This window comes from Cucurbita pepo, chromosome 4 (assembly GCF_057944985.1).
Source record: "Cucurbita pepo subsp. pepo isolate OVF chromosome 4, ASM5794498v1, whole genome shotgun sequence".
Taxonomy (NCBI): Eukaryota; Viridiplantae; Streptophyta; class Magnoliopsida; order Cucurbitales; family Cucurbitaceae; genus Cucurbita; species Cucurbita pepo.
This window is the reverse complement of record NC_141801.1, coordinates 942,237-957,227: the sequence shown is the minus strand read 5'-3', so window position 1 is coordinate 957,227 and position 14,991 is coordinate 942,237. Positions and strand designations below refer to the sequence as shown.

Here is a 14,991-nt window from a genome sequence, read left to right as displayed (position 1 = left end):
AAATCACCGCCATGTATAGCATTTTAATTTATCTTGACTCGAAAAGTAACTTTAATTTATCAATATTTTTGAATCATTGCTAGTAGACCCGGACTTATTCTAAAAAATTCGAAGCATTTCGAAGTCTTTGTTGAAGCAAACAAAGTCAAGAAAAACCTCTGAAGTCATTCCAACATTAAACCGTAGGCATAATAGTTTCAAATCGGATTTCTTCAGAAAGAAAATCTTCTGTCTCACGGTACACTACTCGGGTCCCCTTCGTAAACTTTGATTATTGGTGGGGAAGAACAAGAAGCACAGCCAAAACAAGGAAAGTCAATAACATTTATACCATTCCAAGGTGGGATTCAAGATCATCGTCTCAAATTAGAGTAACCAAATGGAGAGATTTAAATCTCAAAATCAATACAAAAAGATCCCTAGTCGGTGGGAGCAACTAAATATCTTAGCCATGAAATATATAACTTGATCAATTCAGGCACATTTCATCTTTCCAGCTCATGGCTGTTCATCAAAGCTTAACAATGCACGGTTTGGGTGAGATTAAGACCGAGCGTGTAACTCGAGCACGAGTTTTCGCCGTCCACCGACATCCTGGTTAGAACTCATATCATCAAGCAGTAATGACTTATCCATTCCTTTACTTACAACGGCTTGCTACTACTGTTCTTCCCTGTATTCTGGGTTCTCCTGTAAAACGACGAACCCTTCTAGGATCGGCGAAAGAGGGATGTACCTGAAGAAAGAAAGCTAGAGTTAGCTCGTGACATGTCGAAAAGGCAGTTAGTTACACAGACTAAATGGACAATTCTAGTACTTCTCAGTGGCCAGTTCTGCCCTGTCACCAGCAGCAAGAAGAACTGGAGTTGAGTGAGTTTGAAAACCAGTGATCGTCTTTGGACGACCAGCCTGTCCAACAACATCAACGGCCTGACCCACCCGAACAGGTACGGAAAGAGGCTTCAGATTCTCATCCACGGTCAACAGCATTCTCGGCTGTCGGGCACATTATACTTAACGATCAGAAGGGGGAACGATATAAACCCAGAAAACAGTAAGACAAGAGTGAATCAACCAAAACTGACCTGCATTGCCAGGACAAGGTAGTAGAGCACATAATGATACTTCCCCAGGATAATGGCCTTCATATCAAGACATGCGTGCAAAGTAATTATTAATCCTGCAAGCGCGGTCCTGCAATGAAGAGTACATATGTTCGAAAACAAGACGATAGATCATAAAACTATGTCGAAAAGTTAAAACTAATGGAAATAGGTTTCTCAGCAGAGCAGTCATTTACGGTGCTAATAAGAATCTGTCGGAATGATAAGGATTAAGAGTTAACAGGCCCTTTCCCAAATGTACAAGCCCTTGGGCAATCCTGACCTGAAAACATTTACAAAGTAGAGGGATCAGACAATAATTCTTCACACAACGTAGAAAGAGAATTCCAAAATGATAATTGCACAAGTGTGTGTCATTACACAGAAAAGAAGGCTCGCGTCTTTGTAGTAATAACTCGAAAGATTTCGAAGCATGCCAGCTATTCTTGCATTATTGGTTCCCGCACCAATCAGACCTAAGGAGATTACCGCTGCCTGTGACATCCATATAAGAACTTTAACTTAGAACATCAACAAAAGTAACAGACATTTAATTTAACAATTAAAAAAAAACTCGGCTCTCACCATCGCTACTTCGGAATCTGTATCATGGCTCAATCTGCTTAACGTGTCCATAACATTAACCTGCTCAAATCATCCAATCATCCAATCATCCAATTATATTCAGCATCAGAGCGTTAGCATTCAGAACCAACTCACCAAGAAAACTTCCCTTAAGCTCAATAGAGCATCCCTATACGTAGTGGGAATTTGTAGCTTACTTCTCTACATTAGGAGTGTTTGCAGCATGTTTTGCTGTAAGGGAGCGTTTACAGTATACTTTTCTATATAAGAGCCTTTGCAGCATAGTTTAAACCTTACTATTAACTATTTTCATGAAATTATAGAGCCCTTGACCCATGCATTTACTATCTTTTTTCCCCACTATTTGGTTGGAAAACATTTTTGTAGAAATCAGAAATTAAAGAATAGATCAAAGCATAACAGACTCCTCAAAGAACACATCCCACTGACCTTGGGGTTTGAGATGCAAAGGAGACCAAGAGCCAAGGGAACAGCACGACGAATATTTTGCTCCCCATACTGCAAAAGATGCTCTAATGAACGAATTGCCATCTCCAAACCCAATTCTTCAGCCATTGCCACCATTGCAATTCCAAGCACAGCAGCTCCTTGGTGGGATTCACCCTTCTCAAGATGTTGAGAACAATGACCAAGAAGGTTTTGAACCTAAATGGGGAAAGAAAGAGACACCTAAGTTTTATTCCTGGTGCAATGTGTTTATAAGTTTATAAACTAGACTGCATACCTTAAGTACATTCCCTGTTCCTGCATATGCACAGGAGAGCAATGTCATATCGCAATATTTTCTAATTTTCTCATTAAATGTCTTGGAAACTTCAGCTGTGGCCTCCACACTTTCCTGTTAGAACCAAGAGAACGAAGTTACATAAGGGAAGCCTAAATTTCTTCAAAATGCATGATGCCAAAAGCCTCAGTGGAAGATCAAATCTTAACAACAGAAAAGTAATCATGATTACTACAGATAATGTATTCACAGCAGAATGCTGGTGCACCTGCTTTCCAAGGTATAGAAGACCAAGACTAAGTGGTAGAAGGCGACCTAAAGCATCCCCCAATTCAGACTCGCTTCGATCCATTAGAGCAAATATAATTGCTTGAGCAACCTCCTCATTACAGGAGCCAAGATATATTAAGCCCAATGAGAGTGATGTGAACGCAATCACATCAAGTGAAGCTCTTGAATCATTTAATATAGGGGTCAGTTTTCGCCGTAACTGAAAGAATATACAACACAAAGGTATCAATCAGGAATGGGAAAGAATCATTGACCTGCCAAAACATACACAAGATTATCCCGTACCAAAACTTGTTATGTTAAGAAGAAAATATATATATAAGATATATATATATATATATGTTAATACTAATATATTTTAATCATTTAACTGAATTAATGGAAAAATGTCAAAGACTTCAGAAACCGCATATAAGTTGTGCAATTAGAAGTAGAAATCCCAAAGCAGCACTTACAGTGGGAAAAAGGAGATTGCAAAAAGGCTAATTGATTGATCGAACAGACACTAAACCTACAAACAAACCTGTTCATTTTGAGTTCCGGCATACGTAATGCCTAACCCCATTATTGCTCCTATTCGGGTTGATGCATCTTCTTTGTCAACATATTCTATTAGAAGTGCCAATGCCTGGAAACAGGTAGACAAGGTTCAGAAAATGAAATGGATTCCAAGATTCTGCACAATAAAGAAGAAAGTCTCACAGGATCACAATCATGCTTGATAGCGCTATTGACAATACCAACTCCCAGCAATGCACCAGCAATAACATAGTTATCATTGCTGTGCAAAAATTTGTCAATTTGAGAAAGTCCAGCATCCACGTCCCAAAGCAAAATCATACCCTGCAGTCGTGATGATAAATGATAAGACAAAGCCAGATGCTAAACAAAATGGAAAGACACAAATGGTGTAATCGGAACTTGCCAAACTTGCTGCAGCACTCATCTTTCCATGTTCTTTATTTTTAAATAACCAGTTTCCTGAAGAAGCGCCACCGGATGCATCTGGTGTAACTGTCATTAATTTATCCTGAAATGACACTAACCAATCATAACAAGATCCAAAGTTTTCCTTTTAAAAAAGGAAAATTATCAAGATCCAAAGTAATATGCCACTTCCTCTGCACATTGATTGAACACCCTTTACCTGACCAAAGCCAGCATTCACAAAAGCATTGACGAAGGTAGCAGCCAAATTTTGTCTAGCTGAATCAACACTCGCACCAGCACTAGCTCTGCCATCAAGCAAATGTGCCTGAAATATTTAAAAGAAAAAAGGATGGAAATCAGTTTAGCGAGAGTGTGGATATAAGTATGGTGAATGATAAAAACAAAACAAATAAATAAATCCCTAGTAAAGTTGACATTCATTGACCTGATGGAATGATGGTGTGACACTATGATGATATATATTTTTTAAATGAATTGATTTTTTGTTTCATACTCAAGGAACAATTAGAAACCAATTTCAAACCTCAAGGACCAGACATGTCCCTTTTGAAATCTCAATGACTAAATGGAAACTGAATTCAAATCTTTAGGATGAAAGATCAAAAGTTTTAGTTTTTGAAACTTAAGAACTAAATAGAAATAGAGTTCAAATTTTAGGAACCAACAACATATTTTCCGCTTTTTTTTTTTTCTTTGGTAGCCACACATTGAAGACAAGGTGTGTATTAGAGGCAGGTAACGATAGGAGTGTCATCAGAAGGAAATTAGACATATTAACGGGTATATTAGTAAATAGTTGGGGATTTTGTTATGATATTTGGTTATAAATAGAGGGAGTGGGAAAGGAGGAAGTTAAGCATTATGGAGGGTCCAAGTACCTTCAATTACTTGGTTTATCTTGTAGTTCTGTTAATTTTAGTATTTCAATATATTCCGGGTTCCCTCAGTTTCCTCTTCACCTCATCTTTTAGGCTGTTTTGTCCTTCTGGGTTAATGATGTTTTTGTTTCTTATCCCAAACAAAATAAAGATAAAAATACCAAGGATCATGCATTATCCCAAAAAAAAATTCAAAGAGAATAATATCCACCATATACCTTATAGATGTCTTCCGGAGATTTAGGCTCCATGACCTCAATGTCACGAGCAAGGGTGAGATAACCTTCACTTACTTTGGCATTATTGATAATATCCTGCAATCCTTCTCTATCATTCTCATCTGCACACATCTCCTCATCAATCTCAAAACAAGTGCCCTACGTGAAGGAAATATTGGCAGTTAATAAAAGCAACAAAGAAGTTTATCAAAGAAAATGAAGCTCTTAAATGATATAAAATGAAAAGATAATAGCCAGTCACTGATGACTGGTCATGTCAAGCATTCATAAATCATAAATGCTTTATGTCGTCAAAATAATCAGAAACCAACTTTTGATAGTGAATAGTACATATGCACCATAATGTATTATACAATTCGGTATGCCACCCAAACATCGCTAAAAACCCAAAGGAAATAAAAAGGGAAATATGGAAAAAAACGTGCACAATTATGAGATTGAGTTCCATTATAAGCATTATAGTCTATATTTAATAAATCAATTTTATACAACAATATATAAAATAAAATTGAAAACAAAATGTTTAACATCAATGCTCATAAAATAGATTCAAAGAACCGAGATTAAATTGCAAAACAGTTAGCATACAGTTGTACAAAAGTTACCTGTCGAGCGAGTATGTATGAAAATTGCTTCTTACGCTGCACATCATCACAGGATTGAAATATCTGCCTGACATACTGACCACAGGCATATTAAATTGTTAAAAACAGAAATAAAGTAAACTTTTTAGAGACTTTTGACACACTAAGCAGTTAAAATATACTTGTTATGTAAAACTTGACAAAAGATGGCTGGTTAAAAATTCTTCATCTTTGACCCAGAAACAAGGATAACACGTGATACTTCCAATGATATAACATACTAATACTCACAGCTTGAAAATAGAGGGCAAAAAATTTAAAGTTAAAATAGAGGGCAAACCTGCACGTTGTCAAGGAACAATGCAATCTGAAGTGCGTTGGTATATTCTTCAAATTTTAGATATATCATATATGCAATATCCAAAGCTAGCATGTCATCGGGTCCAGGAAGATATCTGTGATGTTAGCAAAGTGAAATATCATGATCAAGGAGACCAAAAAAATGGAAAATGAAGAACTAACACTAATTTTAATGGAAAATTGAGCTCCATCGAGAAAATATTAAATAATACAAGAGAGCATACAAAAAGACAGCCCAACACCAAATTAACTACATCCAAATGAGCTCCAATCTAAAATACCTAAGCATATTGGATTTATAAAAATCCTTGGAGACCAACACCAAAAGGCATTAAACCAAACAACAAACTAAACCTCTCAACCCCTCTTAAAAACCTACTTTTACTCTCAAGCCAAAACCCCAAAAACCCAAAAACAAAAAGGTTCCACCACACCTAGAATTACCATTGATTTTTTTTTTAAATATCTGTGAGTGTTTAGGCTAGCTTGCACACACCTCGACTATTCTCGTAGAATAACCAACTAACCTTGCTACATTTGGTTGCTAAGGTAATTTGTAGGATATTAAATCATAGGTAGGTGTGGTCACCATGGCTTGAACTCATTTCCTTTAAGCCGTTTATTATTTACATGACGTCTTTTTTTTTTTTTTTTTTTTTTTATTATTATCAATAGGCCAACCCATGGCGATTTTCATTAACCTACTCAAACTTGCAAAGTTTCTCATAGTATGTAGCGTATTTATTCATATCATAAGATAACCCATCAAACTTCAAATAGTAATGAGGCAAACCATTTCTTTAGAAGAATGGTAAAACAAACATAACTATGGCAAGTGCAGTTGCCCCACAGCCATAAGCAGTCATTAATTTTTCTCTTCCGAACAAATAATAGTCATACTTCAGCTAAAACTTTAAAGTGAAGTTAATCAAGAAAGGAAGTAATGACAATGAACTTTAGATGGATAGCCCAGACAAGCTTGGAAACAGAACCATCACATCAGCCCATTAATTCCTAGAAAAATAGTAAAATAGAAGGAAGTACAATAATTTGAACTACAAGAAATCAAGAAGATGATCTGACATACTTTGCTGAACTGGTAAGATAGATACAGGTCCTTTTGAAATTTGTACTGTCAACATGCTCTACTAATAGATCAAGATCTTCAACCTGGTATAAGTAAAATGGATAATTCAGTCAGCCATACCCCATTTTCCATTCCCCGCCCCCCCCCCCCCCCCCCCAAAAAAAAAAAAAAAAAAAGAATATATATAGATAAATTGTAGTATCTAACCTCCATTAATAGATCAACAGCTTCAGGTTCAGCATTGTGCTGGAGATCAATAAAACTAATTAGAGAATGAAGATGTAAATTGCTAGACAGTACTACGTTATCTACAGAAAACTATGTCTTAGTATCCAAAGCTTATCATATAGACGTGCCTTCATGTGAAAAGCAACAATTTCTTGAACAAGTTCCATTAGATCATCAATGGGGGCCTCTTCACTCTGAAACAAAGAAAGAAATCAAAGCAACAGTAAGTCCACCTCCTCTTTAGTACAATAAAATTAAATGTAGGATTATCCAACTGCAATTCACCAAGCATAGAGACAGCATATTTATGTTATCATCCATTAATTAGATCAGAAAAAGAGAGAAATTTATTGGATAATCTAAAAGAATCGTCGTAACCTGTCGCTTGGTGTATTCCTGAGCAATCTCTCCAGCCAAATTCCTGATGTTTCAGTATATTAAAAAAAATTATAGTATAATACAGATAATACCTTCTAAAATCTTTCTACCCAGTGTCACACTGACAAAGAACCATGTAATGAATAGCAGTAGAATGTTGTACTAACCATATGCTCACCTTACATACTCATGGCCCCATGAACCAATATCACTTTCTGAACCTAATAATCTGTATTTCAGGCTTTCCTGAGAATGTTTGACAAACAATCATTTATACGTAAGTGTAGCTTCATAAGGAGACATAATAGAGCTATAATAAGACGTAAACACATGACAATAAAACACGACACAGGGAAGCCAAAAACAAAGAATATCCCCCTTACATGTGATATTAAAACAAAGAAACAAAAGGAACATATTGTGGTAAATATTAAAGAAAGCGAACAAACCCGTTCTCCCTCTGCAGACATTGTCAGTGCCAATACTGATAGTATGTCTGCTAAGTATTTCTGCAATTGAGAAGCGAGTAGAGTTAAACAAAATCAATGATGGGTAACAATGAGGGGCCATGACCAAGAAACCCACCTTTAAATCCGAGTTTGCCATTGTTTCATAATAAGCTTTCAAAGTTCCATAATGTGGGCGAAGGAACTTTAGAGGCTTTGGAACAGAAGTCATGGAGCTTGTCGAAGTTCGAATTTCCTGCCTAGAATTAAAAATTCTCAAATAAGTTCAAAATATGAAACCATGAAGAAAATATATACTATACCTAACCTATTCAACCTTATATGCTAATCTACATCATAATTGCAAACCTCCACAAGCAGTGTACGATACCTGAAGTAAAAATTTATGTTCTAACTGAATTATAAATAAAAATGCGAACCTCATACTCTCAAGGGCAACTTTCCGCAACCCAGGATCAGGGTCCTGAACTCTCTCCACGTACAACTCCAACTGTTGCTTCAAGGCCAGATCCTCTTCCGACTGTGCACACAATAATCCACATAATATCAATACCCAATAGACTACTTGAAACATAAGAGGGAAAACCAACTAATCTAAATCTTCCCTTCACCTCAATTTGTACTGCGAATGAGAAGAAAGTACAGAAATGACTTAAGCTAAGTTCAGCAGATAATTTCAAAGCAAACCAGAAACATTTTACAACAAAGCCAACATCCGTCCACTTTCAATTGAGATTCTTTGCAACCTAGGCTGTAACTGGCGAAAAATTGAATGAAGCATACCAGATCCTCTTCCTTCTTCTCATCCTTCTTCTTGGCGTCCTTCGATGGGACCTTCAGAGTCGCCTCCTCTCGCTGGGAGCTGTTACTCGCACCGCCGCCAGCAGAGCCATTCGGGTCACGCGCCATTATGCAGAGAAGAACACTAACAGAATCAAAGTCCAACCAGAAGGTGATGAAGAAGATGAGCAAGGAGAGTGAACTATCAGTAAACAGGATTGGAAATGGAAGAAATTTTCCAAATGATTTGGGATTGAAGATTCTTCAGAAGAATATAAACGAAAGGGAATTGCTTTCCTTTTCCTCCCAAGCAAGAAACTCGAACTGGGGTGTACGGTTAGTTCCCTTCCCTGTCCGCCGGATTCGGGTCGGGTTAGATTCGACTTGACTTAAATGGGCTTTTCAATCAAATATCTTGGCCCAATGTAATTGAGCCCGGAATAAATAAGGCCCCTTTTATTGGGCCATTTTACGGGCTTAGCGGCCCATCAGTTCAATACCTGAGGCTGTGGTATATTTACGACATGTCGTTCTTTTTAATAAAGGCTAGAGCGAGAAAATCCACCTATCGACATGCCGTTTTCTAGTAGTTTCTTATTCTTTTTTTTTATTTATTTAATAATTATGAAAGTAGAAATAACTTCTGGGACGTATTATATTTAACTAAACAATAAACAAATTTTTCATGTTTTGTATGCCAAATAAGCTTGTTTCGGATTTATATGACTAGAAAGGTAAAATAAAGACCGTTATTACCCTCCAATAAGGTGAAATTTTTGTAGAAAGCATGTGACTGTGAGATACCATATTGATTAAAGAAGGGATCGAGACATTCCTTTAAACCCGTGAGATTGATGACGATACATAATGAGTCAAAACAGACAATATCTACTAACGGTCAACTTGGGCCATTACAAATGATATTAGTGTCTACCGAACAGCAAGCGGTGTACTGGCGAACATTGTAACGACCCAGATCCACTGCTAGCAGATATTGTCCTCTTTGAACTTTCCCTTTCGAGCTTCCCCTCAAGGCTTTAAAACGCGTCTGCTAGGAGAAGGTTTTCACACCCCCCTTATAAACATCCCCCTTTGGGTCCAGCGTCCTCGCTGCCACTCTTTTCTTCCTCCAATCGATGTGGGACCGCTCCCAAATCCACCCCCCTTTGGGGCCCAACATCCTTACTAGCACACTGCCTCGTGTCTACCCCCTTCGGAGAACAGCGAGAAGGTTGGCATAGTCTGGTGTCTGGCTTTGATACCATTTGTAACAACCCAGATCCATCGCTAGCATATATTATCCTCTTTAGGCTTTTTCTTTCAGCCTTCCCCTCAAGGCTTTAAAACGCGTCGGGAATGTTTCCACACCCTTGTAAATGGTGATTTATTCTCCTCCCCAACCAATGTGAGACATCACAGACATGCTGGGGCTGTTACAAATAGTATCAGAGCCTATTAGACAGTGAGCGGTGTGCCACGAGGACACTGGAGCTGTTACAAATGGTATCATAGCTAGTGAGATATGTATACGGGATTAAAATTAATCGAACTGAAGAAGAAAATAATTAAATTTGAATTTTTTGTTTTTTTGTTTTTAGTATTTAGTATTTATTTATATTGAAGCAACGGTGAAATTGAATTGGAGTGAATTGGGATTTGGGCATCAAATGTTATCCCAATTGAAAAAGCAAACTCATTTTCTACTCATTTTAAAAAATTAAAGAAAAAAAAAAAAAAAAAAACCCTAATTTTTGGGTTTGAAGGAAGGTCGCTGAGAGGAAATTTATGGAACTTTCTTGGGGATTTTGGTGAATCCAACCATTGGAGCTTCTATGCCCAAAACTCTACCGCAATACTTGCAGAACATCGTCGGCAGAGAAAGAAGATTTGAAGCTGAATAGGGAAAGTTGAAGGGGGCTATGGGAATCGACTATTACAAGGTTCTACAAGTCGATCGAAATGCCAAAGATGATGATTTGAAGAAGGCTTACAGGAAGCTTGCCATGAAATGGCATCCCGACAAGAACCCTACTAGCAAGAAGGAAGCCGAGGCCAAATTCAAGAAGATCTCTGAAGCTTATGAGGTTCGTTTTCTCTCTATTTCATCCGAATAATAATCGAATGACTTTGTGAAGGTCGATCTATCAGATTCTTTGATTTGATGGCCTTCAAAGTTTTGCTGAATCTTAACTAGCAATGGAATTCCTTCCTGATTCTGTTATCGTTCGTCTTTACTTCTTGAGTATTTCGACTGCCTTATATGCTAGATTTGGTTTCTGAATGTTGTGTATTTAGGTTCTTAGCGATCCCCAGAAGAGGGAAATCTATGATCAATACGGCGAAGAGGGTTTAAAGGGTCAGGTGCCGCCGCCTGATGCCGGCGGTCCTGGCGGAGCTTCCTTCTTTTCTACTGGCGATCGGTCATCAACATTTAGATTCAATCCGCGAAACGCCGAAGACATTTATGCAGAATTTTTTGGTTCGTCAAGCCCGTTTGGAGGAATGGGAGGAGGACCAAGGTTTTCTAGTAGCATTTTTGGTGATGATATATTTACGTCTTTTAGGGAAGGAGGGGGAGGATCCATGAACCAAGCTGCTACTCGTAAAGCTCCTCCAATTGAGAATAGATTGCCTTGTAGCCTTGAAGATTTGTATAAAGGAACTACCAAGAAAATGAAAATTTCTAGAGAAGTTTCAGATACAAGCGGGTATTCATCCTTCTTTGCTGCTTTAGTTTTGTACTCCTACAGATTTGATTGCATGGACTTTCTTGGTCGAACTTGGCATCAATACCATCTAGGCTTCAACTTTGAAGAGTTCAAAAATACTTGTCCTTGAATTATCAAAATGACTGTTCTTTTCCATTTTCTTGAATTGGGTGTTGTTTGATAATACTTGTGTTTGATATGTGTGATTTGTGGACGTCTGCGTCGAGAATGCTGCTGTTTACTCTTGATGGTTCTTATTTGTACCAATAGTACTTCGAACTTGGAATGAGCATGATGAATTTTTGTATTCATACTCTTGAGTATTTGCTCTTGTGGATGAGTTTGAAGAGTTGTCTGTTTAAACTGCTCAAGACATCCTTCTTGCTAAGTAGGAATAAGAATTTTTGTGTGAGATCCCACATCGGTTGGAGAAGAGAGCGAAGTATTCTTTGTAAGAGTGTGGAAACCTCTCCTTAGTAAACGTGTTTTATAAACCTTTAGGGGAAGCCCGAAAAGGAAAGTTCAAAGAGGACAATATCTGCTAGCGGTAGGCTTGGGTTATTACAAATGGTATCAGAGCAGTCACCAGGCGCGTGCCAACGAGGACGTTGGGCCCCAAGGGGGGTGGATTGTGAGATCCCACATCAGTGGAGAGGGGAATGATGCATTCCTTGTAAGGGTGTGGAAACCTCTCCCTAGTAGACGCGTTACATTTTGTTTGGCAGTCGTGTAGTAACTGTTCGACAGCTTCCATTTTAGTTCCTTTTATGGGCTAATTGTTTCATTTGAAGCTGCATGTTTCGGTTTTCTCGTCTTTGTATATACACTCATCCATCTCTCTTGTTTTGTTAATTCAGGAAGATCGTACCAGTGGAAGAGATATTAACAATCGATATAAAGCCAGGTTGGAAGAAAGGAACAAAGATCACATTCCCTGAAAAAGGGAATGAGCAGCCTCATGTGATACCTGCAGATCTTGTCTTCATCGTCGATGAGAAACCACACGGTGTGTTCACTCGTGATGGAAACGACCTAATTGTCACAGTAAAGATATCACTGGTCGAGGCTTTGACAGGTTACACCGTCCATCTCACCACCTTGGACGGGAGAAGTCTAACGATCCCAATCAACAGCGTGGTAAATCCAAGCTACGAGGAGGTCGTCCCAAGAGAAGGAATGCCGATGCAGAAAGATCCGACAAAGAAGGGAAACTTAAGAATCAAATTTAACATCAAGTTCCCATCACGGCTGACTTCAGAGCAGAAGGCTGGGATCAAGAAACTCTTGGGTTAGTAACATTTTATGATTTGTTGGCTTGGTTTTCTGTACTCAACCAAGAAACCACTCATTGCAAATACAGTGTTCGAAAATTTTGCTAAAAGTGGGCCGCCTTGTTTGTTGTTTTTGTATTTAAGGATCTTCATTTACTTTGTGTTCGTAAATATGTTTCCATAGGGCTACATCAAATCTCCTTAGCTATGCAGTAATCTTTACCTAATATAGTTGAATGCTGGAGAAATTTGGTTATAAAGATTCTGAACTTTTTGGGTAACCCTGTTTAGTTATTTCGTGTTTGCAATGTACGTTCGTTGTGGCGGTGTCGATGATGCCATTGAAATAGAAGTTAGCTGAGAGTAATCAAGGACAGTCTTTTCTCTTGTTAAGAAATCTACATATATTCTCATTGATCATCAATTGCAAGATGTGCAGGATGATTTAGTACAATGACAATACTTCTGGTAGAGATCACGGACGGAGCAGGGGATGATCGATCGATTGGTTGTGCACGCTCATGAGAGCTTCTAAGGATTGTATCTCTCCTTTAACAGTCTATTTCTAATCCCTGTTTGAGTCACTGTAATTTGAGGAAGCTCATCGGACAGCATCTCTCCTTCTTATACCATATTTGTAAGATCCTTCGTCGGTTTGAGAGGAGAACGAAGCATTCTTTAGAAGGTGTGAAAACTTCTCTAGCAGACATGTTTTAAAACTTTGAGAGGAAGCCCAAAAGGGAAAGCTCAAAGCAGTAGAGCTGATACAATATTGCTCTCAAAGTGGAAAGTCCGAAAGAGAAAGTTGAAAGAGTATAATATGTACTAGCGGTGAGCTTGGACTGTTACAATATTACTCCAAAGTTTCGGCTACTTTCTTCATTGAAACTCACCATTCATATATTGTTCGACATGAAAATCACCCTGTTCATCGTTCATATCTACGTCTATGTCGTAACTTCTGCTAGTTAGTAGATAGTCAGGTTGCTGGGACCAAGCACAATAGTTCATCGTTCATGACTTCCATCAGGTCATCACGAGTGTTGTCCGGAAAGAATTTCAGTTTGTCATGGATAGTTGGGCCTTTGACCAACTAACCATCAGCTAGCCCCCATCCCAGCCTTGCTCGCTTACAAATTTTTTTGTCAGTTCGACTCGACCAACTTAAAATTTTAGATTAGTCTTAAAAATTTTCCTATCTCATGTGTACCCCTATTTCTAGGATAGTTATGAATATTAAGATCATTTGATGATTATGAGAAATGAATATTTAATATTTATGATTTATGAGATTTTAGTTATTAATGTTTCTGATTTATGGAAAAAAAAATTAAATTAAATAATCCAATAACTAAATAATTAAGGAAAAAAAAATTAAATTAAGTAATCCGACCTCAACCCAAAATTAAATTAAATGATCAATAACCCAACCCAAAAATAAGAGTTTTTTTTTTCTTTTATTTTTATGTGCAAAAAAAAAATTATGAAAGGAGATTTGGCCTAATTTACTGCACGTGTCCAAATAAGACAAAAGCAAATTCCATAATTTAATGAAACGACATGCCGCCGACACACGTTCGAATTTTTTTAAAAAAATTATTTTGAATTTCCAAATTATTATTTTTTTAATCTAATTTTTTAAAAAATTATTATGATTATTATTATTTTCTTTGGCGAATTTATCTATTTATTTTAAATGATGGAAATTTAATTTTTGCCCAACAAAAATATTTTAGTAGAAATGTGTTGGATATTAAAGTTTTTCAAGTGTTCAAATTTCTTAACAATTATTTTTATAATTTATTTAATTATTTATATATATTGTTTGGTATTTATGGTTGAGATTATATCAACTAACCATGTTTATATAACCCGAGAATCTGACAAATTCGGACTATCCAACCCAAAACATAAATATTGGGTTAGGTTGGGTTAGATCTTTTTATGATTTTGGTTGGGTTGAATTTTTAAAAAAATCTAATCTTTGGATTAGTTCGGGTGACATTTTTTAATTTAGTCAACCTGACCAACTCGAAAACAGGATTACAACTCAACCCTACCCTGAAACTAAACACGTTTGACCTTTGTAATCTATTTTAGTGATGTATCGTGACTTTGTCACAATCGCACTTTTGATGGCAGCAGACTTGTGATTGTGCGGCACTCACTTTCCAATGACAAGTGAGCTAAGCCAATTCGTTCTTGCGTCGCCTACGGCCAAGCGACGTATGCTCGAGCCTTTGGCCTCGGTTTTAAGAGAAGGTTTTAGAAAACGAAGGCAGAAAGAGATTTTTGAAAGAGACGTAAATGTTTGATATTTGAGTTTCATGAGATTC

The 14,991-nt window shown here is 37.4% G+C and overlaps 2 protein-coding genes across 2 annotated transcripts; one reads left to right on the top strand and one right to left on the bottom strand.

The window, feature by feature from the left end:
* Window positions 1-299: 299 nt before the first annotated feature.
* Window positions 300-8,990, bottom strand: LOC111793168 (26S proteasome non-ATPase regulatory subunit 2 homolog A). Its single transcript, XM_023674935.2, has 25 exons — window positions 8,680-8,990; window positions 8,316-8,416; window positions 8,015-8,135; window positions 7,879-7,938; window positions 7,608-7,675; window positions 7,430-7,472; window positions 7,180-7,245; window positions 7,031-7,069; window positions 6,824-6,906; window positions 5,717-5,831; window positions 5,398-5,472; window positions 4,772-4,930; window positions 3,872-3,979; window positions 3,650-3,754; window positions 3,427-3,567; window positions 3,248-3,352; window positions 2,702-2,923; window positions 2,434-2,547; window positions 2,139-2,354; window positions 1,689-1,748; window positions 1,485-1,598; window positions 1,301-1,386; window positions 1,086-1,194; window positions 818-996; window positions 300-736 (listed from the first exon to the last, which is right to left on the bottom strand). The coding sequence occupies exons 1-25, from the start codon at window positions 8,803-8,805 to the stop codon at window positions 661-663; spliced, it is 2,691 nt and encodes an 896-aa protein (XP_023530703.1). The 5' UTR covers window positions 8,806-8,990; the 3' UTR covers window positions 300-660.
* A 1,398-nt stretch (window positions 8,991-10,388) lies between these two features.
* LOC111793432 (uncharacterized) lies at window positions 10,389-12,936 on the top strand. Its single transcript, XM_023675302.2, has 3 exons — window positions 10,389-10,760; window positions 10,972-11,384; window positions 12,242-12,936. Exons 1-3 carry the CDS (start codon window positions 10,596-10,598, stop codon window positions 12,675-12,677), a joined length of 1,014 nt encoding a protein of 337 aa, XP_023531070.1. The 5' UTR covers window positions 10,389-10,595; the 3' UTR covers window positions 12,678-12,936.
* Window positions 12,937-14,991: the final 2,055 nt, after the last annotated feature.

What these genes read in the sequence shown, in the direction of transcription:
- LOC111793168 (XM_023674935.2), bottom strand. Translation starts at nt 8,805, where the DNA reads ATGGCGCGTGACCCGAATGGCTCTGCTGGCGGCGGTGCGAGTAACAGC. An exon ending in TGAGTGCTGCAGCAAGTTTG is followed by an intron (nt 3,568 to 3,649) that starts GCAAGTTCCGAT and finishes TCACGACTGCAG; the next exon opens with GGTATGATTTTGCTTTGGGA. An exon ending in ACGCGAGCCTTCTTTTCTGT is followed by an intron (nt 1,387 to 1,484) that starts GTAATGACACAC and finishes AAATGTTTTCAG; the next exon opens with GTCAGGATTGCCCAAGGGCT.
- LOC111793432 (XM_023675302.2), top strand. Translation starts at nt 10,596, where the DNA reads ATGGGAATCGACTATTACAAGGTTCTACAAGTCGATCGAAATGCCAAA. An exon ending in AGATCTCTGAAGCTTATGAG is followed by an intron (nt 10,761 to 10,971) that starts GTTCGTTTTCTC and finishes TTGTGTATTTAG; the next exon opens with GTTCTTAGCGATCCCCAGAA. An exon ending in GAAGTTTCAGATACAAGCGG is followed by an intron (nt 11,385 to 12,241) that starts GTATTCATCCTT and finishes TTGTTAATTCAG; the next exon opens with GAAGATCGTACCAGTGGAAG.